We start from the raw sequence: 26,613 nt of genomic DNA, 5'->3' as shown, positions 1-26,613 counted from the left end.
ATCGGACAGGCCCCACGAGCCCCCGCCACTCTGACCAGGATAAGTGGTTAGAAGACGGATGGATTTTGTATTTTTAGGACTGCCATTCCACCCAGGGTGCCCCCCTGCCTTGTTCCATAAGGGATAGACACCAGGTCCTTTCAAGACCCTAAGCATGATAACCAACTGCAAGATGGATGGATATTATAAAGTTATATATAACAGAATTAAAAAATAAGAAGCATACTACACAATTTTAAAGTTTAAGCTTTAAGTATGTTTAACTTTAATTATGGAAATGAGATATTGACGGTCTATATGTCTCTGCAAATAAATAAAACAGTTTCTCAGCGTTTCTTAAACATTAGCACCCCCTTGTGGTAAGGTTCTAATTGGGCACTGATTTACTCAAAATGGAAACGGGAATTGTTTTCCTTGACAGCGACGCAACTTGATGGAGGCTAATTTTGGTAAGGAAGTTTGACATACAATAGTGAATTATTTCGTATATTCTCACTGCACGTATTTTGTTTAATGTGAATTATACTTCATTGCCAGGCTATTGGCAAGACTTTCGTTTTTTTGGCACCATTGGTAAGACAGATCATTTTAATTAAAATCAATAAAATTATGCATAACTACTATAGCTAGGTGAGCGTCAAATTGTTATTTGACATGCAATTTTCTAAGACTGTACGTGAATCCAATAAACTACAGTTCCCAGAATGCAACAGTACTTACTGTTCTCGAATGAATCATAGGGTCATTGGTCACTGAGATGATGCCCGTATAAGGAGGGACCTGTCAACACGGGTCAGCTTGTGAGAGCAACAGCAGTTCTCAGACAAGCTCCTCCCTGGAGGACAATTTAATAGTTTAAGGTTTCACTGGAAAAACAATCCTTTGTGAAGGAACATGAACTTTGGCTTCAATTCGAACTTTATATACTTCAGGAGACTTCTGTCCATTTGTACAAGTTAAATTCTTTCTGAAAGTTGCATAAATAAATGTTAATTATAGGAACGCCAAAAGCACCTCACAAAACAGGCAGCCTTCACACATTATAATGATCTGACTGAGAAATACAGTGATCCCTTCCCAGAGTTCCCTGGGGCCTGTAGATCACATATAAGCCAACACATCTCCAGCCTGATGCTGACTGCCAAGCATCATCGCAGCAGGACCTGCAAAGTGATTAATGGTGCGTCACTGGCAGGACTTACCGTAGCCAAGGCAGCAGACACTGCCGATTGCTAACAGAGAGCCTGTTCTTGAGATGACGTCAACCTGGACGTCAGTGAGGAGCCAAGCCGGGTAGAAACAAATAGAGAATAGGGGCTCAGTCCAGACTGAGAGATGCAGCAAGAGAAGAGTTTCCCTTTACATATTGTTTCTTAGAAAAATGGTTGGTAAAGACATCTGATGATGACTGGGAGCTTCTGAAGGTGAAATGAGCTCATCTGGGAGGTGTCACCCAAGGAACTGCTGGGCCAGGATCCAGTGGGAGAAGGTGCTGATGGATTCCTGCCAGTGTGGCCTTGGGTCTTGTGGTTTTATTAAAAATAAAAAAAACAAGAAGTTCCTTCTTTCTGCAAGGGGAGTAGAGCACACTGGGGGGTACAGCCTCAGTAACAGAGTCCTACATCCAGAGGTGGATCTAGTTCAGGTCCAGAAAGTAAAAATCCAGCCCAAGATTTTGTTTCATCCAAACAGTTGAGTATAACGAGTCACAGAGTACTCAGCTGGTTGGTTGAAACAAAATCTTGCTCTGGATTTTCACCTTCTGGACCAACAGCTTGGCAGTGACTTTGAAAGTAGTGCACTGAAAGTATCTGCAGCAAAGGGCAGAGTATCATAGAAGAAGCTCACAGTGACATGATTTCAGACTGAAAAAAAGTTCATGCGTTCTACTCTTATTACATTTTAAATAACACCAAAAGCTGATTGGTGTGTCAACCAAAAAATAAATCACAATATTTATATAATAACCCACTAGGGAGTTTTTCCTTGCCACTGTTGCCTCTGGCTTGCTCTCTGGGGGCATTGGGAAAGGATAATGTAAAACGCTTTGAGACAATGTAATGTTGCGAAAATTATACAGATTAAATTGAACTAAAGAGTAGCAGTCATGAACGAGGATTTGCCACCATTCATATCACACACTCACAATTTAAAGAACAGCAAGAAAAATAATTTAGCCAATAGTACGAATACTAAAATGTCTAATATTACACCAGAGAGTTCCAAACAGTGGTGTTTAACTATATGTACTCCTAACAGTTCTTTTAAATAAGGTAAGAAACGAAGTCTAATCTGCCTTGTGTGAGCGGCGAACAGCGGGGGCGCACAACCTCGCGTCTAAATTTAGACTCGATCTCGGTCAGCGTTGTTCCGCGGTGAAGCCGCAGGTCGCGCAGTCTGGGATATAAAGTTCACAGCGTCCTCCGCCCCATTCACCACCGGCACCATGCTGCGCACCACGTCCTGACAACCGATCGTCAGACACTGACCTTCCGGAGCAGAAAGAAAGCATTCTCCTCCTGGGCACCAAAATCCGACCGAGGACAGCAACATGATGTCAAACGAGAATAATTTCTTAACTATCCCCAGTCGGCAGTCGTTTTTCACAGCCATAAAGAATGGAAGGACGCCCGAGGGAAGCTGCAGTTCTCCGGTGGAGGATGAGGACGAGGAAGAAGTCGACGAGACCCGACTGATCCCGAGGTCCTCACCGGTGCCCAGAAAACGAGGGCAATCCATCTTCGATGAGACGGCGGAGTATATGAAGATGCGTATGGGTTTGCCCAGCAGGAGAGTGTCCTTCGCCGACGCCGGTGGTGGAGAGCTGGTCCAGGTGAGGGAGTTTGTCGCTTTCGAGTCCAACGAAGGAGACGAGTCGGAGGAGGAGCAGGAGCAAGCAACCGCACTATACAGCGAGCCTATTTACTCTGTGCGTCCGAACTTCCATCTGCCAACCGAAACTGAGTTGCTTCTTGCGGTACGCACCAACAAAGTGGAGTTGGAAAAGGTGTCCTCTATGGAGGACGAGCCTCTGGCATTTAGTGGGCTCATCCGAGTGCTCAACATCTCCTTCCACAAGTCTGTGTACGTGCGCTTCACTATGGACGGCTGGAGAACTTCATTCGATTACCCCGCGGAGTACCTCCATGGGTCCAACAACGTGGAGACGGATCAGTTCACCTTCAAGCTCTCGTTTGCGCAACCGTACATCTTCCCCGGAGCTCGCATTGACTTTGTTGTGCGCTATGAATCCGCAGAGGGAGAGTACTGGGCAAATAACCGCGGGAAGAACTATTCCGTGGTCTTGAACCTGACCCGTAAACAGCAGTCGGCTCTGGGCAAGGAGCCGGGTGAAGAAGTAATGAAAGGCATCTTGAAAGCTACTAGTTACAGGTTAGTGCCCCGAACTCAGTTTTAAACGTGCAATGCAATGATTTATTTATACTCACACGTCTGATTTTCTCATTTTTCGTCACTGCTCATTATTCATAGTGACGTCCATTCACCCAGGTATTCAGTCAGTATCTACTTTAGTATAGGCCATCATATTCTACGGACGGCAAACGAATATTACAACAATGCCAATTTCTCTCCAAGAATAGCGACAATAATCTATATCATATTACAATAAAAACAATTTAAATATATATTCATCAATCTGCCGATCGGGCACATCCGGGGGGCGGGCTGAGCACCTGCCCCTTTTGCCTGAATGAATGAAAGTGCCCCTTTTAGCCCCTGAAAATGCCCCTTGAAAGTTCCAAGTGCCCCTTTTTAATATCCGACGTTCAGGCAAAATAATCTCCAAGGGGGACAACACCCTCCCCCACATTCGCAAAATGTTCCACGTACTGGTCGGCCACGCCCCCATGTTGGAGCACCTGCCCCTCGTAAAGTCTGTGCACGTCACTGGTGCCCGTTGTGTTAGATATGTATATTTATATGAGTAGCACGTGTGTATCTAACACCGCCTCACAGTGCAAAGCTATTTTCTCACTGTTATTGAGCCATTTTCTCTTCTCTTATTGTAGCACCACAAACTGCTGTCTTGTCTGCAACCTGTGTCCGTTACTTATGTCGTCAAACATTTTCTGCAGTATGTGTTCCTCATATCGAATCTAGATATATTCACAGTATGCTGAGGCTCAATATGTTTTATTGGCCACACATAACTAGTTATTTGGAATGCTTTACGTATCCAGTCATATCCAATATATTGAACAAGTGGCAGCACAACAATAAATTTAAGCGCTATAGTCCAATGGCAACAAGTGTCACTTGGATATTATAATTCATATACATTTTGGGTGCAAGTAATGTTTCAGTTAGTCCAGATTTAGCAACTGATGATATGGACAGCACTGGGGACGAATTTTCACTGCCATGATGCCTTGAGTCCAGTAATATGCTTCCAGGGTAAAGGTCGATATATTACTGCTTATCAAAATTTCTGTAATTATCAAATTTATATTAGAAAATTTTTGAAAAAACAACTGTAGTACCAAACTATGTCAGCTTTGATTTGTCATTGTGATTCATATGTTTTAATGTAGCTGATGTATGAAAAAAGTTATTGGGAGATTTGAAAAACAATTGCAAATGTCTCTTCCTGCAACACATTTGTGTTTTTAAAGTGAGTGAGGGGTGTTCTCTCTTTTTTCCCCATGGTACTGTGCATCAACTCTAAATATATTGCCGGACTGAGACCCGCTCTCGAGAGAACAGGGCAAAGTGGGATGGACCACTGCTGCTATAAGAAGGGAGAAGGTTAAAGAGAGACCAGAATAATGCGGGTTTCCAAGCAGGTTAAGGTTCCACATGAGTAAAAGTTTCATGACAAGTCAAGTTCCTTATGAGTTGCAGAGTCAAAGCGAGCCAAGTCGAACATGGATGACTTTTGAAGACTGATGCTGGGAAGGTAACTTGAGACAGTCCAGATTTTTTTCCATCGGATGCTTGATCAGCCACCTTGCTGTAGCCTAAAAATCCAATGAGGGCAAAGGTGTTCCCACCCAATGAAAAGAGATCATGTCACAAAGGTCAGCTATCAATCATGTCGTATCCTTGGCAACTAGCATGACGAATTTAAAAATACAAAGAAACATTAGACAGTCGTCACTGCTGATCTGCTCCCATTTCATGCAGAATAACATTAGAAAGGAGTCAAAATGTAGACTCTTATGGGACTGCTAGTAACGGAATGGGAAAGATGCATGGATGAATCATGATAATGACTCAGTTTTGAAAAAATGAATAATATTATAAATGATGCATACTACCCTGTACTCTGTGCTAGCAATCATTTGATGACATATCTGACCAGGCAACATGTAGACACAGAGTAAAGGTTGAGGATCTTATTAACTGACGTCTTTCAATTACCTGCCACCCTCCTGGCATCCTGCTTGGATGTTTTAAGTATATTTACGTCAGCGCGTGCACCTCAGAGCTCGCCAAGAATCTGGGGCAGGGGAATCTGTGAGGCAGATCAAAATAGGACAAGATGGGGCTCACTTTCACTCCCGGGGTCTGCATGACTTGCCTCTGACCTTTCAGCAGCGAAGGCGGACAAGTGGAGGCAGCGGTTACCTTGCCTCTCTGCTGTTGGCTGTGGAAAATGAATCCACAGAGTAACTCTCTTGGAATCTGGCCATTAGGATTATCTGTTTTTGCAGTAGCAGGTGCTCCTCTGACAGTCTTTTTTTTTTTCGGGGTCCTAATGTTGGGCTTCTCAAACACTTTTGCAGTTGGAGATGCAGTGAACCAGGGTAATGAGGGCATCAACTCACCTCAACAGAATGTTTTTTACCTGTGAGATGAAACCCATGAACATGTGAAAAAAAATGCAGACTACAAACATGCTAGGCTGGGGCCAGACTCAAACCCATATCTCTGCCCCACCTTAACCAGACATCTGACCCTTCCAGTTTCCATGTATTCTGGACAAAAGTCATCATTCCAGACTTTGGGCTGATGCAAACAGTCAGTGTTACTCCATTGGTGCAAAATAGCGTTAGAGAATCAGACAGATCTACAGATTTACCTCTGTACAAGGATAGATGTTCCCACATATTGCATGACTAAGCAACAGCAAACACCTTGTTGAGGTCCACCTCTATGTAAGGGGTTATGCCAGGTCAACTTTAAATGACTCCGTATCTTTCAACACTTGCCACATGTTTGTTACAGTACCTTCTGACCGAAGCCACAGTCCCCTGAGGTTGCAACAGTTGTTGAGGATGAAAGCAAGCTGCTCTGTAAGGGAACGCTTTTGGGGGGGGGGGGCAGCCCGATCTTTGAACTTAATGACCTAGCCTAAGTAGCACAGAGCCTTCTCAGTTGAGGTTCCTAGTGGCAGTGGAATGGAATCAATCTACAGAGTGGAAGAAAAAAATCAAGTCAACTTCATCATGTTGCATGGAAGGCAAAAGGTTTGTAAGTCTTTTGGCAAAAGAAATTTTATTTGCACGGAGCCCTGCCCAATATATGGTTATCTGTTCTAGAATGGCACACATACATTATATTAGTTATATTACACAATTCAGCCTGATTTTATACTCTGTCCTGCATATATTCAGTAGTCATTTTTCAGTGTGTGGAATTAGTTCAGCAAGCTGTTATTACAGCAAAGCATTGTGGGAATGGACCCCATTTTCCTCTGTGTGCTAGTTTATTTTTTCATCCTGATCCCTTACTTCCTCTTTCTGATTTACAGAATGGAAACTGACACTAAGGAAGCTATGGCTGTAGAGAGCGAAGGAGGTGAGCATGCTGTGGTTTGGGGCGGCTGCTGATGTAACACCCAAGGCAATGGACTCATTACCTGAAGGAGGGGGGGGCAACCTGAACTGCCCACAGGCAAAAATGGATACTATTACCACTGTTTCCTAATCCAGTCCTTGGGGGGGCCCGGACAGTCCACGTTTTTGCTCCCTCTCAGCTCCTGGTAGCAAAAACATGAACCGACTGTGGGTCCCCGAGCACCGGATTGGGAAACACTGCTATTTCTTTTGTTTAGTGTCAGCTGAACACTTGAACATAAAGTATGTTGTATACAAATGTAGTTGGTACCCTTGATGAGAACCAGTGAACTTTGACAGTGAAATGTACTCTAGCATCATGGACAGTCACACTTAGACATATATACCTTTGTCCTCTTTTGGCTGCTCTACAGGCAATATCAGGCAAAAGCCATCCGGCATGAATGTGCCCCCGCAGATCATCCAACCTGAAATTGATGTTGAGGTGAGTGGCTGATTTATGTCTTTGTAAAAAGTCACTAAAAGAAGCTAAAAATTTTTCTCCTCATAGAATCTGTTCATCGGCACAGCCTCACTAAATGTATGGGTGGAATTATAGCATTTGTGACAGTGAGAAGGTTTAAAGGCGTTTACAGGTACTTCACCTTCTCTGTTAATCTGCTTGCTTCTGATTTGTTACTGGACAAAGTGCCAGCAGTATCTCATGCTATTTTGAGAACACTGGTCACAGTCCAGACCTTTAAAAAGCCAAAAATAAAGAGGGATTGGGCTGCCTGTTGTTGTGCTCTAGCAACATGCATGAACACCTCGCTGTGTAATTATTCCAACAACCAGAAAATGAGCCAAATATGGGTCTTACATTTCAGCCTTTAAAAAATGACTAAATTACTCACACTAGTTAATATTTTATGCTGATTAAGTCATTCCCGTTGGCAAAACAGCCAGCAGAGATATTGCTGCTGCAGAAATGCTTCAGATAGTCTGGAAATCTGAGTCTTGGTTGAACGATCGGCTGAGGTCAGCTTGTTTTATGGTGGGACAGGTTAATATTTCCACAAGCATAATTTGGAAAGGTATAAAAATGGCCAGTAAAGTAATTCATAGTTTTAGGGTCAGTAACCCATTTCCCTGATTAGACTGTCCTTTGAAATGACCTTTTGTCTCCCACTCTGTGGGCTTGCTGTCTCTTGATCGCAGCTCATTGAGGCTTCTGCAACAAATTAGGTAACGCTTGCCTGCCTGTGTCATGGATTGTCCCCGCCTGACAATGACTGGTGCATTCATTAAACTCAATTCTAAATAGGCACCCTTTGGTTTCCTGCAACTCTTAATGGACGATTCTTTGTGAATAAGACTGGTGTGTGCATTTCAGTGCTGATCCCGAGGCATTGGTTTGCTTCACATGCTCTGCTGAAAGCCCTGGCAAATTCCAGAGAATTTTTCTCTGTATTTAATTCAAATATGGTGGAATAAGTTGGAAAAAGACATGCTGATGCTGTGGACTGGGTCCAGATGAGTTTAAATGATTATTGGGGATTGAGGGAACTGTACAAACATGATTTGAGGTCATTGCCGTATTCACAGTGGGATTACAAGTATTTGGGTGGACTGAATGGGCCATTTTGCCATCTTATTTTGACTGGCCGCTTGACTGTGATTGTCTGCCACATACCAATTAGACAGGATAGAAGGGTAAATGGAACCACTTTCAACTTCAATTTTGTGTGAATGGATTTCTGGATTTCAAATTGGAACTTGTTGTGGAATTGTCATCCTGGAAAATTGGTTTGCATTCAAAATAGGTAAGCCCATAATTATAAAGATTAATTGAAAATTGTTTTAAAAACCCACAAGAGAACATTTTGCTAAAATGTAAATGCTAAAATTACAGAAAAGATGAAAATTCACATTATCGTTTCAAGAGGAAATATAAAAAACAATTTAAATGAGACTTGGGACAAAATATATCATTGTGTTTCTGTATAAATAAAGATAGACATCATGCACAGCATATAAAATGTCAAACTGTTCACTTATTGTCGTGCGTCATATTAAAAGGTGGCACGACTCCAGCGCAGATCATGAGAGCAAAGTTGCCTTTTGGTGTGTGCAGCCTTCAGTCAGAGCTGACAGCTAAATTAGGTGTGTGGTCTGTCAACCAACCAAAGGTGTTTGCAGCTTTCATCTGTCTAAATGATGATGTGTACCCCCTGTGTGCAAGAAACTGATCCACGTGGAGTCCATGTGACAGGTAGACTTGAGAGATGAAACACAGCAATTTAAATGAACTTTTGCCGAAATTGTGGTTTTCCGATTTGTAATGTAAAGCACAGTTCGTGGCGTAGTAAGCAATAAGTAGACATGGTGAAAATGCTGTCAAGAACAGACCTCTGTGCACATCTGGTTGCATGTGCTTATCTTACTCCCTGATGTACTGACTTTAACACCTGTGTGGAAGAAGGGTTCATTTGTCTCAGACACAAACCGCAGCCTTTGCACAGCTGGAACTCTGTGCTGGGATGGGTTTTGGAACTGACTGGCCCACTTACTATCCGTTCCATAACCCAAACACACATAGAGTCAGGCCTTCTAAGGAACCAGTATGTGTCAAACTGGGACACATCAGGTTTGCTTTGAGACATGATATATGTGTAAGTACAGAGTTTGTGTTTTGTCCCTAAACTCAATGTACGTGTTTCAGTAAATATCCTGGTGACTTGCATTCAAAGCTAAATGCTAGTGCTATCTAGTATATATCCAAACATACTACAGCTTTCCTGGAAACATACCTTAACACTGCTTTACTGCAGGACGTCTTTATAAACGCATGTTTGGTCTTATCACGGTCCAGCATGCTTCATAGAGGAAAAAAAAACACTAATAGATTCAGTACATCGACGCCTGCTAATAAACTTTGTGTGATTGAACATGGCGTGTGACATTCAAAAATTACATTAAAGCAGGTCCCGTCTTTTTTTCTGCTCATAAATATGCTTTCATGTCATTCTTTACAGAATGTTGATGACACCATATTCAGCCCTCCTTCCAAATCCAGCAGAATAATCGAATCAGAAGATGACACATTTACTTCTGTGGAGTCCTTCAAAGAGCAACCACCCTTGATTTCTTCAGCCATTGAGAACCCGATACCTTTAACCATCCAATCACCTGTTCCCAGGCCGGAAGCAGAGTCTTATCAGGAACCTGATCTTGAAAAAGAATGTTTGCCCACCTGGGAGAGTGGTGATGTTGCAACATCCTCATTGAACATTTCCAGTAGCTCTCAGTACGCCACAGAAATAGCATCTGGTAGCTATGTGGAACCTAACAGTAGTATTATCCATTCCACATCTGCTAAGTCATCCCAAGTCACGGAATATGACCCACAAATCTCAGATGTTGTCAAAGTACCCTTACAACAAGACGACGTCCAACCCGAGACCATAGTTTCCCAGTCCCTGGATTCAATGGACCCTGACAGGAATAGTCAAATTCAAGAGCAACAGACCATTGCCCCCAGAGATTTTGGATCACCAGATGCAGAAGAGAGCTTTGTTGAGTTTAGGCAGGAAGTGGCTGACTGTGGTTCAGGGTCACCTGAGGAGACAAAGGAGTTTGTCATTATGGCAGAAGAAGAGGAAGTAATGAGGATTTCAGAAACTAGGCTGGCTTTGGAGAGTGAGCAGTCTGCCACAGGAGAAGAGCCTGGCACAAGGGCATCGACTATGGTGCCCACTACATCTGGCACCTATTTTGAATCTGATGGCAGGGGGATCCAGTGTCTTGCAAACTCTGATACTGAGTACACATTCCCACCAAGCCATCTCAGACGAGACCTACAGCGTAAGATGGATGATCCTGTCGGTATTTCTGTAACAGACTATCGCAGACCCTTGGATGAGGCTCATGATACCCCAGTCTACAAGCTTCATAAGGAAGGAAATTTGCTACAGTTTGGTATCACAAGTGAAGCTACAGGTTCACAGGATGTCACATGTAAAATGTCAGGGTCTCCAGAAGTCACTGTTGAGCATGCAGAATTGCAGAATGTTTCAGGTGAAGTTGCAGGATCCCAGGACATAGTTGAACTTGGAGGATCAAACGATGCCACAGCTGAAGTTGCTGGATTACAGACTGTCTTAGGTGAAGGTTCAGAATCGCAGGACGTCAGAGATGGAGTCACAGGGTCACAGGATGTCTCAGATGAAGTTGCAGGTTCACTGGACACCGCAGGTTTAGTCAGAGAAATGCAGAATGTCACAAGTGAAGCTGCAGGATTGCAGCATAACACAGGTATGGTCGCAGAATTTCAAAATGTCACTGGTGAAGTCACAGAATTGCAGGACAATGCAGGTGAAGTTGGAGAATTAAAGGACATCACAGTTAAAATTGCAGGATCACAGAAAGTCACAGCTGAAATTGCACAATGGCAAAATGTCACAGGTGAAGTTGCAGGATCACAGGACATAACAGATGAAGTCGCAGGATCACAGGACATAACAGATGAAGTCGCAGGATCACAGGACATAACAGATGAAGTTGCAGGATCACAGGGCCTCACGGTTAAAGTCGCACAATCAAAGGACAATGTAGGTAAAGTTGTAGGATTGCAGAATGTCACAGATGAACTCACAAGATTGCAGCACCTCACAGTTGAAGTCACAGGATCACAGGACATCACAGGTGAAGTCACAGAATTGCAGAATATCACAGTTGAAATTGTAGGATCGCATGTCACAGGTGAGGTCGCAGGACCACAGAACATTACAAATGAAATCCCAGGATTGAAAAGTGTCAAGGGCAAAGTGACAGGATTACAGGACATCACAGTTGAACTGGCACAATGGCAAAATGTTACAGGTGAAGTCACAGTATCACAGGATATCACCGGTGAAGTTGTAGAATTGCAGAATGTCACAGGTGAACTCACAAGATTGGAGCACCTCACAGCTGAAGTCACAGGATCACAGGACATTGCAGGAGAAGTCACAGAATTTAAAAGTATCACAGGTGAAGTTGCAGGATCACGCAATGTCACAGGTGAGGTCGCTGGATCGCAGGACATAACAGATGAAGTTGCAGGATCACTGGGCATCAGAGGTGAAGTCTCAAGATCCCCAGATATCACAGGTGAAATCACATTGTCTGGCATCACAGATGATGTCACAGGATCGCTGTGCATCACAGCTAATCTCTTGTCCTCAGCACCTGCTGCTTCTGGCATTTTCCTCTCAGCTGAAAAGAATGATATCCCTGTTCTGGGTGATATTTTCACCTATCACCCAGAGACCAGGGTCATATCCCCTCAGAATACGGATAGCCTGGGAAATGAAGAGCTTTCATTGAACCAACAGATATTCTTGGACAGTCTTGTATCAGAGGTGACCATGTCTGAAGTATTGATGCACCAGGCTTTGGTTAAAGCTTTTGTGACCTTGGTGATTGAGGTCTGCCTGGTGACAGTTATCACTAACCCCAGTACCTTCCTTATTATCGGGATTTTCTTTATGCTCTATCTCCTCTAAGTTTTTGTTGGTATTTTTTCTGGAAAGTGCCTTTTCACTCGTTTTATAACCCTCTGTGTACCTGCATGAACTAACAAACACCATGATGGTTATCAAAACATTTACACATGGAAAAAAAAAAAATGACCAAATGTGTTTTCACATGAAGTACACATACAGCAATATGCCAGTAAGCGGTATTTAAAGTTTGGTGTGTGAATATATATTGGATAAGATTAATTTGTATTACACATTTTTGAAATAAATATGACTGAGATTATAGTGTGGATACCTGGAAAAGTGCAACAGGAAATGACCTATAGGATGTTTATTTCGTGTTGGGCAAAATGGTATTAGTCGTTCTGGTGAGTATTCAGCAAAATGATTGGAAATTAAAACTGGTAAAGGTTGGCGGAATGGCTCAAGGTAGAGACTTAGTGCCAAGTAAGGGTAAGAGATGACATTTAGAGCTCAGGGAGAAAGAATGAATTTAATGACTAATGTCTGTAAATGTCTGTAAATGTCTGTTCTGCTGTCTGTTATTTATTTTTGGACAAATGACTGTGTGTGTCTTGTAAGAGAAGGTCTTGAAGTCTCCTTTTTCTCTTCAGCTGTTTGAAATTACCACAGTAACAGTACAGACACAGGTACACAAACACAGAAATATATGAGTATGCGTATGTATTTGTGCTGGTGAGAAAGTAGCTTGCGTTTTATGAAACATTTCTGCAAGTGGCTATTGAATAATTTGTCAAAATGTCAAATTTAGTCCTATAAATGAGGCTTTATTACAAAAAGTCTTTAGGCGTGCTGTACCAAATGTTTTGTGAGATAATGTGTATATATATATATATATTGCTTGAAATTTCATTAGACAAAAAGCCAAAAATGGTTCATAGTGGTGTTTCTGAACTGTGCCTTTCTCGGTGGTCAGAGCTCGGAATGTTTATGCAAGTTTAAATTGTTCAGCCATTTTTGTCATGACTTTGTCATGCATTCAGGACAGTCGGCAAATCAAAGTCACAAGTGTGTTATTGATGCTGAAGTGTATCGAGGTGCCGCACCGGCTGCAAAGGGATTTCTACAGAAACATGTTGCTTCTTTGCACAAAGTAAATCTAGTCTTCTTGTGAGCAGTGTCAAGCTTGCCCAAGAAGGGTAATTGGTGGACTGTTGCATCTAGGTAGGAAGAAGCCATTTAGGTGTGGTCTCTGAATCCCCAAGAGAATGTAACTTGGTATGGGGGGAGGACTAGATAATCATTAATGACCCTTAAGCGGAAGCAGATTGGCCTGGTGGTACAGCTTTTTGGGTGCCACACAGGTACCATTTAGCCTGCTGTTGGGGTAGGGCTCTGCTATATGGACAATTTTGGGTCAATAAATTGTTATGAAACCTGCTGCTTGTTTAATGTTTACCACCCATCAGGATCATATGTTTGCAAGGGTTATGCACGATAAATATGATAAAGTTTGAATAATACAGAAAACATGTAGCCTACATGTAGACATTACATTCTACAAACATGTAGAAAACATGTAGACATTACATATTTGACAGATAGAATGCACATTGTAATATGAATGTAGTGGTTGAAAAAATACTCGGAACCCAAAACCTGGAAAAGATTAAAACATTGCAGTGGTGTTTCAGCGAGGTTGGTGACTGCGGATGGGAATTAAACGGAAGTAGTTTCTTTAATGTCAACGGCTCCGCTTGCTTTAATAAAGGTTAGGCTACATAAGACCAAGCCGTCACTCTAAATGCAGGACACCGTCTTTTATGCTACATGATTTGTAATAACTTTATGCTTCGTTGTTTCCTGGTGATAGCACCGAACGAATTCACTTCAAATAATTGTATAGTTACATATGTGCGATTACTCATAGCGCTGACTTCAGAGCGCATTGTCTGACCTGGGCTGCATAAAGCAGCAAAGTAGGTCTGCAGCGAATAAATCCATTTGTATTTTTGCGATAGAAAGGCCGACTCCGAAAGTGTTTGAGTCCAGCGTTTTACTTTGGAATGAAAATGTAACTGCTGTGCAAAATGTAAAGCTATATATGGAAAAGTTCAAGTTGGATTTCAGGTAAAGACAGTTTGCGCAGACCATAACTGCGGAACTTTGCGCCATTTCGACCCCCAGCGCTACATTGAGGCGAAGGCATCTGTTTCCGAGGCATCCAGCGGTACGGACAGCTGTCGGCCCTGCGTGGGGCCGCCCGCCTGCAAAGCCCGGCAGGCTGCTACAAAACGCTTTACCTGTAATCTGCTACGGAGCTGGGCTGCGTGCCTGCTTGTAAATGTGTGTGAGGAGTTATGGGCATAACTACACTGGAGATCATTAGAAATGCTGAAAAGAGCACAAGGGCGGTATTTAACGATACAATTATAATACATTTGAGTTAATTTAATGGAATGTAAGAATAATGCTGCATATGTGAATATTAAGAAAATATTTAATTTTAATTACAATGATTCAAAACCTCCACGGGGTGATGGTGGTTGGGGGGGAGGTGTAGCTCGCGGATTGCTAAATCGGCGCCCCCTCACAGGATGCCACCCTACATTGCCGCTTATGTCTAGTAATAAGTTAACCGACACTTGTGTCCTTCATATAAGCACAATGGGAGTCATACCGCGACATATTTAACAAGGACTTCTAATAGACATTAAAAGTATTTTACATGGTAAAGCAGTGCTAATTACTAGGTGTACTGTCCTTTGTCGCAATTGGATATCAGGGCATGTAATTTGGTCAAAGTTTCCAGGTAGCAATCTGATTTTCAGATGTTTAATGTCTTGTGTAGATAACGCAATTTATTTACATAATGGCGCTAAATAAACTTCGCGGCCGGATACGCTATAATGGATGGAAGGATAAATTGGTCCTCAACCAAGATTTGATTATTGATTTAGAAGGTGGGTTTCATTCCGAGAACTCTAGGAGGCGCTCTTCAGGTCTTGTGGTATCATGGTCTTTTGTATGATACTGTTCTATAGATGGCGATACACACATTATGTTACGGCAAAGCACAATTTTGTAAATAATATTAATAACAACAATCCATCCTACAAATATATCAGAATCGGCATATTGTATTATTGCAATTATTCTACTTATCTCTCAACGTAGGTTGGTTTATTCCCTCTGTCCCTCTCACCTCCCCCCGTTTCCCACCCTACCCACCGGACGTCGGCGAATCCGAATTTAGCCGATCCCAGCCGAACTTCAGCGCAGGGACGCTACCCGTCATATCCAACTCACCAATATAAACGGGCATTTTATTTATATCATTTTTTTCGGAGAACACTGCTGGATTGTTTTTCTAACAGCCTTATTTTCAGGACTATGATGCAATTAATGACAGGTTTTCGGTCTGTGTTTTGCCACATGTCAGGCGTGTATTACTTAAATACATACTGTAGGGCGCACGCACTGGAACCCTATACATATCTTTACATAGAATGGGTGCACGGAACCTGCAAATACGACCGGACGATGTCGATGCCATAAGCTGGAGGGTGTAATTTATTCAGGGAAAGCGACGGCTTCAACGTTCGTGAAGAGAAAACCTTCGGATTATTTCATGAATCTGGGAAGGATGAAATGGAAACCCCACACAAGCTAGTCCGCGACGCTAAGGTGTTCTGTTCGCGTTAAAGGATCATTTTTATTGTTCCATTTTGATGGTATTTTTTTCCAGATACAGGCTGCCTTTGTAAAAATGTGGCTTTTACGTGCAATTCTAGATATGTAATAGTAGCTATATACTCGGAATAATCTATTAAAGTATGAGTATTGCTTTCACTTAATCGATTTAAACAGCTCCTAACTCTTTCGGACTGATATCTTTGTGAGGTTTTATGGAAATTCAGAAGAGATGACATGCAGTCGAAAAAAGAGGAAACGCTCCGTTTTGTTTATGAGAAATTGTGTTAATATACAGAGACCTCTGACTGAAAGATTTGCTGCTGGCACCATATACCTGTCATTTCATTAAATCGCACATTTTTTCCCCTCTGGATTTCTGCCATTTTAAGGGTTTTCCATGATACTGAAAACAAGGTAAGGCGAGATATTTAAAATTGCATTACTGTATGTTTGTAATTACGTAAAGACGCTGACCATTGCAATAGTCTTGTCGGCGAGTGTTTATGTTGAATTGGTGTTTTTTTTCCAGCGTCAGTTATTGGGCACTGAAAAAACAGTAATGCGGCCTGGTTGTAAATCCGCACCCTCCCCGTCGACCACATAGCACAGAAACCAGGTGAGATGCTGTTCAACGCCAGCATGACATTCTCCCTTTCGCCTCCTGCGTCCCATTAATCTGCCCACCGGCTTTCTGTACGTCGGCCGCTGTCAGGTAGGCCTGGTGCGTAATGTTGCGGCTTGTGAAATGTACGTGTAGGATGATATGTGTGTATGTATGTGTGTGTGTGTGTCATATATATATATATATATATATATTTATATATTATATATATATTAGTGCCTTTTTGTTTTGCAAGGCATAGGTATAAGTACAGAGGTGTTTTAGGCAATGATTTCACATTGATTACCTTCTTCAGTATATGCATGCATGGCTTACACTCAGGCATCTGTTTTTCCCCGAATGTATTTATACAGTAACCCACAGACAGGCCTTCTGAAAGATCGTAACAGATGGCGAACCCGCTTGTACATTTACGCTGATGCGGGCGTAGAGGTGCCGACGCGCCACGTTCAAAAGGCAGCATTAAATCAGAACGAATTCAGGGTTACGTGCTACACCGGCTACACTTCGGTTCTGCATTTATATTCTGATCTCGTCCTAATTGTATTTGAACGATGTAGAAGTAAGATGATATGATGCCGGCTTTGGTTGGTGAATTCCGCGACGCCTCCTCCCACCCCGAGCCGACGACAGCGGGACTCCGCTGTTGCTACCCGGCCATTTACAATGGTCCAGCCTCCTCACCTCCACAGAAACCCACAGCCAGACGTATAAGATCATACGGTTTTGAAGTTATCCACTCAGGCCTAAATGCAAAGCTGCTTCTTGCTTTTAGCCTGGGATTACTCAGAAAGTAAATGAGATTAACTGCATCAAACATACAGATATTCTTCTACCCCTTTGATATACAAATACATATCTTTTAATTTAAACCCTGGACACATATTACTCGTAGAATGTCTTTATTTTTTATGTATTATATGTTCAGTGTGTTTCGTGTTCTGAAAGTAATCAATGTGAATTTAACCCAGTGTTCATATGAAAAAGATTTTTTTTCTTGTCTTTTATTAATTTATATTGTATTTTCCCAGCATATATTCTCATTGATATTATATAATCAAAGTACATACCTGCATGGTACCCTGTTCCTTATGGTTATACCTTGTGTATGTACAGTATAGTATGAAATGTGTTACCTCAAAATTGATCACTGTTACTTAATAGTGGTAACATTAATAAACTCCAAATCATGCCACAGATTAATCTTAAAATCATGCTAAAAACAGACATTTGGTATAATGTAATGTGAAGTGCTGGTTGAATGAAGAGGGATTGTCCAAGACACAGCATTTACCTGATTTAATCAGGTGTAAGACCAAGTTCCCTTTCATCTCCAATGCCACACTGAACAGGAAATGAGTTTGAGATTAAACGTTTAATCAAGCCTCTTTCTTTCCTCGTCATGTATCAGATTGGTCAGATAGCTTTCCCTATGCCTGCCCACATTATATTCTTCAGAAGATGACACCATTATTTTTAGTGGGTGATGGTGTTTCATGACAACGCCTGTGTCTTGGGTTCGAGTCAGACTGCATTGTGTGCTGTGTCTATGTGGATTTCTTTCCACTGCCTAAGCTAATTCGAGTTATTAGTTCACCTTCTGCTAGCTGTGATCAGAATAACATTCCTTGGGTTAAACACTAAAAAGCACAATATTACTGTTATCAAGCACCATCACCATAATAAATGCATTAAAAGGATAAGAATACAGATTATCCTTAGAAGCTGTTCATGGAAAGGTCTACAATTTTGTGTAAAAATTATTTGAAATATGTTACAGCTAGGGGGGCGGCATGGTGGTGCAGTGGTTAGCACTGTCGCCTCACACCTCTGGGACCTGGGTTCGAGTCTCCGCCTGGGTCACATGTGTGTGGAGTTTGCATGTCGCCATGTCGTCGTGGGGTGTCCTCCGGGTACTCTGGTTTCCCCCCACAGTCCAAAAACATGCTGAGGCTAATTGGACTTGCTAAATTGCCTGTAGGAGTGAATGGTGTGTGAGTGTGCCCTGTGATGGGTTGGCCCCCCATCCTGGGTTGTTCCCTGCCTCGTGCCCATTGCTTCCGGGATAGGCTCCGGACCCCCCGCGACCCAGTAGGATAAGCGGTTTGGAAAATAGATGGATGGATGATATTTACCACTGAAAAACACTATGTTGTTAGGACTGCACAATTAACACATGCCGATTCTTTGGTGCATGCAGAATCATCACCGGAGCTTCACATGATAGCCGTAAACACTTGTCCAGATGCCAGCTTTTCAGAATTATATGGATGTTTACTTACGCCGGCAGTTTGGTAAGCAGATTAGTAGCAGGCCTAAAATATTATTGAGAGCCGTAGGGTTACGCCTAAAAGTTGCTAATCTGTATAAATTCAGTGTATCCTTATGTTTAATATACGTGACAGTCTTTAAACTGCAAAAAGTAATACTGCCACCCCACAACATCTTTTTACCTTGTTTATACACAATATCTTCTATTTCAAAAGATGTTGTGGCTGCTGAGCTGTCCTTTTCTTCACCCCCGCTTCAGTGCTTATTGCTTCCATGATTTACTAAAACAGTAGCATGTGGCATGCTCCGCTAACCGAATTTAATAAGCATAAGGATATGTTGAATTTGTACAGATGACTAACTTTTTGGCATCATAATATGCATCTCATTAATATTTTAGGTGTACTACTTAAATTGCATTCCAAATTATGGGCGCCAGTAAATGTCTGAATAGTATCAAAAAGCTGGTGTCCAGACAAATGTTTACCGTATAACCCACCGTATAATCGCGATTACATTGTAATGTGATATTGTGCATCCCTACATGTTGAGATTATTATTAAATAGATCACATACAGGACTGGAGGGGTGGCATGATTGCGCAGTGGTTACCACTGTTATCTCACATCTCTGGGACCAGAGTTTGAGTCCCTGCCATGGTCGTATGTGGAGCTTGCATGCTCTCCCTGAGTTGTTGTGGTGTTTCCACCAGTTACACAATTTTCCTCCCATAGGCCAAAAACATGCAGAGGTTAATTGGAGTTACCAAATTGCCTGTAGGTGTGCATGTGTGAGTGAATGGGGTGTGAGTGTGCCCTGCGATGGGTTGGTGCCCCATCCTGTGTTGTTCCCTGTCCTGTGCCCGTAGCCTTTGGGATAGGCTCCGCTCCCCCCCCACCCCCGCCACCCTGAATAGGACAAGCGGTTTCAGAAAAGGGATGGATGTGTGTCTAGCCAGAAAGACATTGATATTACCCAAAACATGTAAATCAGGCAAGTAGCCAGTTTTAGGGTTGACTGATGTAATTGGCCATTTACATAGTTATTATTTATGAATTACTAGTAATATTTATTGATTAAATTATTTAGAATGTTTTTTAGAAAGTTATAAAAAACACCAGTTTATTTTAATCTGGTTACATTATTTAAAAAATTGACTGAACTCACTGAGCATCTGATGTCCCAAAAATGAAATGGATGGGTTGTTTTTTTCAGCGTAAGGCATTAGGGTTTGCAAACAGCAAGACGGGGTCTGTGAAAAATGGGGCAACACAGAATGAGGTCCCCCCGTTTCTTGTGAGTGCGAGACGAGAGGCAGCCACGAAGACGTACAAGAGAGAAGTCCGAGGAGGAGGAGGAGGAGGAGGAAGAGGAACAGGGGACCGGCAGCCCCTGGAGAAGGTAGGGAGTAGTGGAGCACAAGGGATGGCCAGTGGAAACGAGAGCAGCCATGTTTCTGGCAACCCGCTGGCAGCCATGGCGACCACGGGAAGCGAGGTGGTGGGTGAGGACTGGTCCTCAGCAGTGTCCACCTATGTCAAGCTGGTCCTCCTGGGTCTGATCATCTGCGTCAGCCTGGTGGGAAATCTGGTGGTATCTCTGCTAGTTCTGCGGGACCGGGGACTACACAAGGCTCCCTACTATTTCCTGCTGGATCTTTGTCTGGCCGACACCATCCGCTCAGCTGTCTGCTTCCCTTTCGTCCTGGTGTCCATCAAGAATGGCTCCGCCTGGACCTACAGCGTGCTGAGCTGCAAGGTGGTGGCCTTCATGGCCGTGCTCTTCTGCTTCCACGCCGCCTTCATGCTCTTCTGCATCAGCGTCACACGGTACATGGCCGTGGCGCACCATCGCTTCTACTCCAAGCGCATGACCTTCTGGACCTGCGTGGCCGTGGTCTGCATGGTGTGGACCCTGTCCGTCGCCATGGCATTTCCGCCCGTCTTTGACGTGGGCACCTACAAGTTCATCCGTGAGGAGGACCAGTGTATCTTTGAACATCGCTACTTCAAAGCCAATGACACACTGGGCTTCATGCTGATGCTGGCCGTGCTCATCCTGGCCACCCACGTAGTCTACATGAAGCTCCTGTTCTTTGAGTACAAGCACCGTAAGATGAAGCCTGTTCAAATGGTGCCAGCAATCAGCCAGAACTGGACCTTCCATGGGCCAGGCGCCACTGGCCAGGCGGCAGCCAACTGGATTGCGGGTTTTGGCCGGGGCCCTATGCCGCCCACTCTGCTGGGCATCCGGCAGAACCTGCACAACCAAAACCGACGGCTGCTGGGTATGGAGGAGTTCAAGGTGGAGAAACGTCTTGGGAGGATGTTCTACGTCATCACCTTGTCCTTCCTCGTGCTCTGGTCGCCTTACATCGTGGCCTGCTACTGGCGTGTCTTTGTGAAGGCCTGCACCATTCCTCACCGGTACCTCTCCACCACGGTCTGGATGAGTTTTGCTCAAGCTGGGGTCAATCCCATCATATGTTTCTGCCTCAACAAGGACCTGAAGAAGGGGCTGCTGGCTCACTTGCCTTCCTGCTGTAGGACTACACCTCAACTACCCCGAGAGGCCTACTGTGTCATATGAGGGAGGGGAGGGGAGGTGGGATTTCTAAGGGAGGGGTGGGCTTGTGGACTGAGATTTTTATCTGTAGGGGATAGGCAGGGTGACCTGGGATGGGGGAACAATAAAAGTGTCGTGGCCTTTCAGTCAGTGCAAGATGCTTTAATGTCCAAGGTTTAGCTGGAATGCATGGTTAGAGGTGATGGACTGAGTCATAAGTGTTGAAGCTCTTGTCCCATCGGGTGTGACTCTTGTTCCTCCTTTTGAAAAGGTGAAGAGGGATCATTTATGCCAGACACAACATGGCTGTTAGTCACAGGCACTAGGACATGTATGAAAGAGGCAAAGTGGCTAGACTTTGTTCTCGCAGAGCCACGGAGCGGAACGATTACGGACAGAGGCGACGCCTACATGCAGCGTTTGTTGTGATGTTTAAATGTTTAAGAGAGGCAAGCTAGCCAAGCGTTACAACATATTACTCATGTAGTCAGACCGCTGGGAGATTTCAGAACGTAAATATTTCAGTAATGCAGAGCGCAGTGTGATACGGTCATTATGAAACAGACGATCCTGTCCCAGCAGTAGACACATCTCTCGAAGCGGTTTTACTACCAAAGACAACAGTGGAAATGGGAGCGAACACGATAGGGTGACATCACCACGGCCTGATCACGGACTCCACACCATCAGAAAACGAGTCAGATGTTCTCATCTTTACAAAGTTCTTACAGTCTTGTTTTACTTGATTAATGACATTCAGATAAAGAGGTTATTTTAGTGCAGACATTGTAAGCCTAAATGCACTAGAACAACTGTCAGAGAGACTCGTGGGTAATCTACATTCATTTTTTAAAAGGGTGCAGGGGAATCTCAGGCCACAGGAATTTACATATCAAATACAACACGTCTTTCTCATCTCCATAACACTGTTTGGAATGGTACCTGGACTCTGAAGACCTCCCTGCACGGGGGGATCTTTGTTTTGTTCCTGTTCTGCCTCACTTAGAGCGTCAGTCTGTTGAATGTCATGCGTGAGGTGGTAAATAGCACCTGGGGGGGGTTGTGCAGGGTTTGAAGAAAAGGGGAGTGCTAATTCTCCTTGGAAGCTGGTCCGAACATTCTAGAATAGTGTCCTTCACTGCCTCTTATTCTCAATTCCCTCCCCTTTTTCTTACACAAGGTCCGGATCAGGTTGCTGAGTCACACCCTGTGACCGGTGAATGGGAATTTTAACAGAAGGTCTTGAGCAGTTTTATTTTCGTAAAGCACTCTCAGAGGATGTATATGCTTACGATAAGAGAAACATTTTCATGGAGAATAGCAGAAACTCCGGCTTGTACCCTGAATTATCCAAGCTTCAGGTGTTTGCACTTTGTGATGATCTGAGGAGACTTAACTCTAACGGCGAGGTCTGACTGACTGGTACCTTTAGAATGTCTGACCGCAGATTGTGCCGTTACGGGGATGGTGTCATAGGTGTCGGTCAAGGGAAATTTTCATAAAACTTTTGTAAAAGCCATTATTCCGAATCGGTCACAGAACTATGTGGAGCTCCCACCGAGGTCAGGTGGAACATATGTAACGCAGACTTGAGTTATCAGATATATTTTTTTCTTCTGTTGAAAATAACTAATATTAATCAAAAGGAAATTATTATTTGGTCATATCAGTGTACAATTTAACCAAATGTTTATGTGATTGATTTAAAAATATATATTTATGTATAACTAGGTTCTCAGTGAAATTACAAGATTGCATTTCCCAGTATAGAATGATACACTCAGTGGCCACTTTATTAGATACACCTGCTCATTAATGCAAAAAGACATGGGTGTAAATTATGGGGGGTTGTAACCCCCCCCCCCCCCCCAAAATTTCAAACCAGCCAATACAACAATACAACCCCCTGCTCAGCCCAAAGTTATGCCCTTGCAAACAGGGAATTACAGTTTAACATGTATATACAGCACACAGATGGGCTCAAGAGGCTCAGTTACTGTGCAGCTAGGAATTAGAACAGCTAAGAGACATGATCTAAGTGTTTTTAAATGTGGTGTGAGTCTTGGTGCCAGACACAGTTCCTGCTGCTTAGATACAGCCACCCACCTGAGATTCTCACTTACTACAGTGTATAGAATTTACAGAGAATGGTACGATATACGAAAACATCCAGTCAGCCTCAAGTTTGTAGCTGAAGAGCACCTTGTTATTAAAAGGAATGATAGGGGGATGCCCAGACTCGTTTAAACTAACAGGAAGGCCACAAGTACAAGGACAACAGCTCGGTGTAACAGTGGTGTGCAGAAGTGATTCTGGAGACAAACGTTGGTCCTGAGTGGTACCTAATAATGTGGCAACTGAGTGTACAGGGGACTGTAAAAAATACAACAATTATAGCAGAGGAGAAAATAAAATAACAAAGAGAAAATAAAATACCAGATTGTTCACCATGGCCTTAAACTGTCAACCGAAAGAGTTGGTTTTGTACTCGAGACTGAAAAGAGATTTGTCTGCAGTACGGCCCGGATGACCAGGAAAATGGTGACAAATGGGGACAGTATGAGCACTGTGGGATTGATGAGTCCTGGAGACACGTTCTTCTGATTCTCTTTGGCTTTCTGACCGACTTCCAAAATGAGGAGACGAACTCTGAGTAGGAGAGGCAAAGACGACACGTGGAACAACGGAAAATGAAGTTTCGCCGAACTCTGAGAGAACTGGACTCGAGCCGAGAAGGAAGAGCGGACAGTCCGCTTGGAACAGCTCTGGGGGCTGGTGGGGGAAGGGGGCGTCATTTTTTATTATTATTATTTGCAGAGGATTTAAGGCAGAGAAGTGGCCAGGTAGTAGGTGTTGGACTGCGGAGAATGGGTTTGGGGTTTTTAACAGGGTGGGTAGAGGGGCAGCCATCTTTTGGGTTGTTTAATACAAACAGCCTGATTTTGTAAACAAAAGAATAATGTTTCTTCAGGCATACTATGTTTTGTAAATTCTCTGTGACCTCTGTACTATCTAACGTGCATCAGATGGACGGACTGCTTCTGAAAATCATTGTTTTTTTCATGCATGCATGTGTGTGTGTGTGTATGTGTATGCGTGCACGCGCATGTGTGCGTGTGGGGAAAAATGACATGATGGAAAGGGTTGTTTTAAAGGGAACTGTTGAGATAAATGGAGAGGATGTTTAAGGAAAGATGGGCCACAGACACCTGAGCCTGAAAAATGTCCCTCCTATGACTTGAATCATAATTTAAAGCTTTTTAATGGAGGATTATCCCACCCTCCCTCTGAACAGTATTTACACATGCATTGGAAACAGTTGTGTCACAACCTGAGATTTGAAAGCCACATTCCTTGCTGATCCGGTGCCCCCTCACTGCCACGTGACTGGAATTATCATGAACTTACGCTGAATTCGCAATTCATGTGCATGCCATTCTGGGAACAGGGGGTGGGGGGTTCGGTCTGTAAAATATTAGCTTGTTTATCCGAAAGCAAGTGCAGTTCATCAGTTAAATGTACCTGCCAGGTTCCCCAACACTTCCTGGGGTGGCTGTGTGAAATGTGAAGACCAAACTGAGGTCAAGTTTAAATACAAAAAAATGTGTTTCTTCATTTATTACAACCAGGAGCTACATTTTTCATGGTTTCACGTTTGTGGTTTGCTTAAGCTGTCAAACTGAGTAACACCGAAGGCACACGATGTAGGACAGTGTGTAAGGTGCAAGCTCTTGTATTTTAGGTTGAGTGCTTTTTTTCTGTACATCTAAAGGTGGATTTTTACCACTTGACAATAAAAATCTACTTTTGATGCATTTTTGACAAGATTTCTATGTTGTTTGTTATGAAAGCGATAGTCACAAGTTCAAACTATTTAAGAACTTCACGCGACAAATCGAAACGATGCTTAACTGACATTCAGCCTGAAGAAAAGCCGAACCCAAGACTTACAGGATGACAGAAATGATACCCAAGAAAAAGGAAGAAAAGCATTTTTATGTAGCATTTTTAAGATGCGTTTCCGCCCCACATACTATAGTGTTACCCTGTGAGTAGAGTCATAGTGGGAGTCAGATTGGGTTCTTTGATCACTGAAGGTATGGGGATTCTCAGACAGGGAATCAGCTGGGAAATGGGGGAGGAAATAAATGTCCTATTGTCCTGAAAAAATGGGGACTGACGTGGAATTCATCAACCGCATTGCCTTTATTCTGGGGAGAGCAGCAGCTGGTTTCCCAAAGAAGGGCTTGTAGACTGGGGTCCCCAACTTCAGCTTCATGGCCGGCGTGGATATGAGCGTTAACGGACATAATTCCCTGCTGACGTACAAAATTTTTCGCAAAGTGGCTTCTCCGATGCCATCAGGAACTGTCTGTTGAAGCTGAAACTTAGAAAGTTAGTTTATGAAATGCAGCTTTTTTTTTTCAATAACAGCACTTCCTGAACCAGTATGTGTAGAAGAGACTGGACATCGATCCAAAGTGTCAGGTAAATTCCATGTTACGAAGTGGAATATGGTCCTAAATCCTGACTTCCACTCAAATTAGAGTACACTACAGCCCCCCGCCCCGCCTCCCACAAAATCAGAGGTCATATCACAGGTCACCTCTATAAGACCTCTGAGGGTCACATTTAACTTATCAACACCTAAATCAGAAGGATCAGAAGCAGAAAAAAGGCAACACACACGATTTGCTTTGCAAATTCATAACCCAGATCAGGCCTCCATACCTGGCTTTAGGGGAAATGCTTAATACATCTATTAGGGAATGTCCAGCAAAAAAATTGTAAATATGTATAATTTATTCATATTAGCAAGGCCATTCAATCTGATTGGGGTCTGATTAGCTGCAGGGATGGAGCCTGAGGTCCTGCTGGGATTTGGAGAAGTGCGACTATATCTCCATTCCCAAAGTTGGGTAATTCAGGTTCAGAGAGTAAAAGTCCAGACCAAGATTTTGTTTTAGCCAACCAGCTGAGCATAAAGAGTCACAGTCTCAGAGTACTCAGCTGGTTGCTTGAAACAAAATCCTGGACCTGAATTACTCAACTCTGTCCATTCCACAGGAGATCCTGACGTGACAGTGAGGTGTGCGCTGTATGCTCCACTGACCTCAGCTCCTCATTAGTCTCATTCTTCTTTACGGTTGGTGCCTTTAACACAGATACACACAATGCCAGTGGCGCCAACATGCACACTGTTCCGAAAAGTCATTATGAGGTATCATGCCCCAAA

The 26,613-nt window shown here is 43.2% G+C and overlaps 2 protein-coding genes across 8 annotated transcripts; both read left to right on the top strand.

Moving 5' to 3' along the window:
* The first annotated feature begins 2,224 nt into the window (after positions 1-2,224).
* si:ch211-167b20.8 (protein phosphatase 1 regulatory subunit 3A) lies at positions 2,225-20,163 on the top strand. 7 transcript variants are annotated; one of them, XR_007399268.1, is made up of 5 exons: positions 2,225-3,393; positions 6,716-6,762; positions 7,175-7,245; positions 16,449-16,631; positions 20,028-20,162. XR_007399268.1 is itself a non-coding variant. In XM_049022183.1 (5 exons), exons 1-4 carry the CDS (start codon positions 2,552-2,554, stop codon positions 16,521-16,523), a joined length of 1,035 nt encoding a protein of 344 aa, XP_048878140.1. In that variant the 5' UTR covers positions 2,225-2,551; the 3' UTR covers positions 16,524-16,535; positions 20,028-20,163. The 7 variants fall into 7 exon arrangements, 6 of the variants coding, with proteins under 6 accessions (XP_048878140.1, XP_048878141.1, XP_048878136.1 ...); XM_049022183.1 differs by having other exon boundaries at positions 16,449-16,535; positions 20,028-20,163; XM_049022184.1 differs by lacking the exons at positions 16,449-16,631; positions 20,028-20,162 and adding exons at positions 7,959-7,985; positions 9,776-9,913 and having other exon boundaries at positions 2,227-3,393.
* LOC125747232 (probable G-protein coupled receptor 173) lies at positions 16,702-25,192 on the top strand. The gene has a single exon (XM_049022186.1). It carries the CDS (start codon positions 20,001-20,003, stop codon positions 21,399-21,401), a length of 1,401 nt encoding a protein of 466 aa, XP_048878143.1. The 5' UTR covers positions 16,702-20,000; the 3' UTR covers positions 21,402-25,192.
* Positions 25,193-26,613: the final 1,421 nt, after the last annotated feature.

Source organism: Brienomyrus brachyistius, chromosome 8 (genome assembly GCF_023856365.1).
Source record: "Brienomyrus brachyistius isolate T26 chromosome 8, BBRACH_0.4, whole genome shotgun sequence".
NCBI classification, from domain to species: Eukaryota; Metazoa; Chordata; class Actinopteri; order Osteoglossiformes; family Mormyridae; genus Brienomyrus; species Brienomyrus brachyistius.
The sequence above is the reverse complement of the archived record's forward strand: the minus strand, read 5'-3'. Positions and strand labels throughout refer to the sequence as shown.

Coding starts and splice junctions, on each gene's coding strand:
- LOC125747232 (XM_049022186.1), top strand. CDS start 20,001: ATGAAATGGATGGGTTGTTTTTTTCAGCGTAAGGCATTAGGGTTTGCA.
- si:ch211-167b20.8 (XM_049022178.1), top strand. CDS start 2,552: ATGATGTCAAACGAGAATAATTTCTTAACTATCCCCAGTCGGCAGTCG. Junction 3,394..6,715: donor TTGAAAGCTACTAGTTACAG/GTTAGTGCCCCG, acceptor TCTGATTTACAG/AATGGAAACTGACACTAAGG. Junction 7,246..9,775: donor AACCTGAAATTGATGTTGAG/GTGAGTGGCTGA, acceptor CATTCTTTACAG/AATGTTGATGACACCATATT.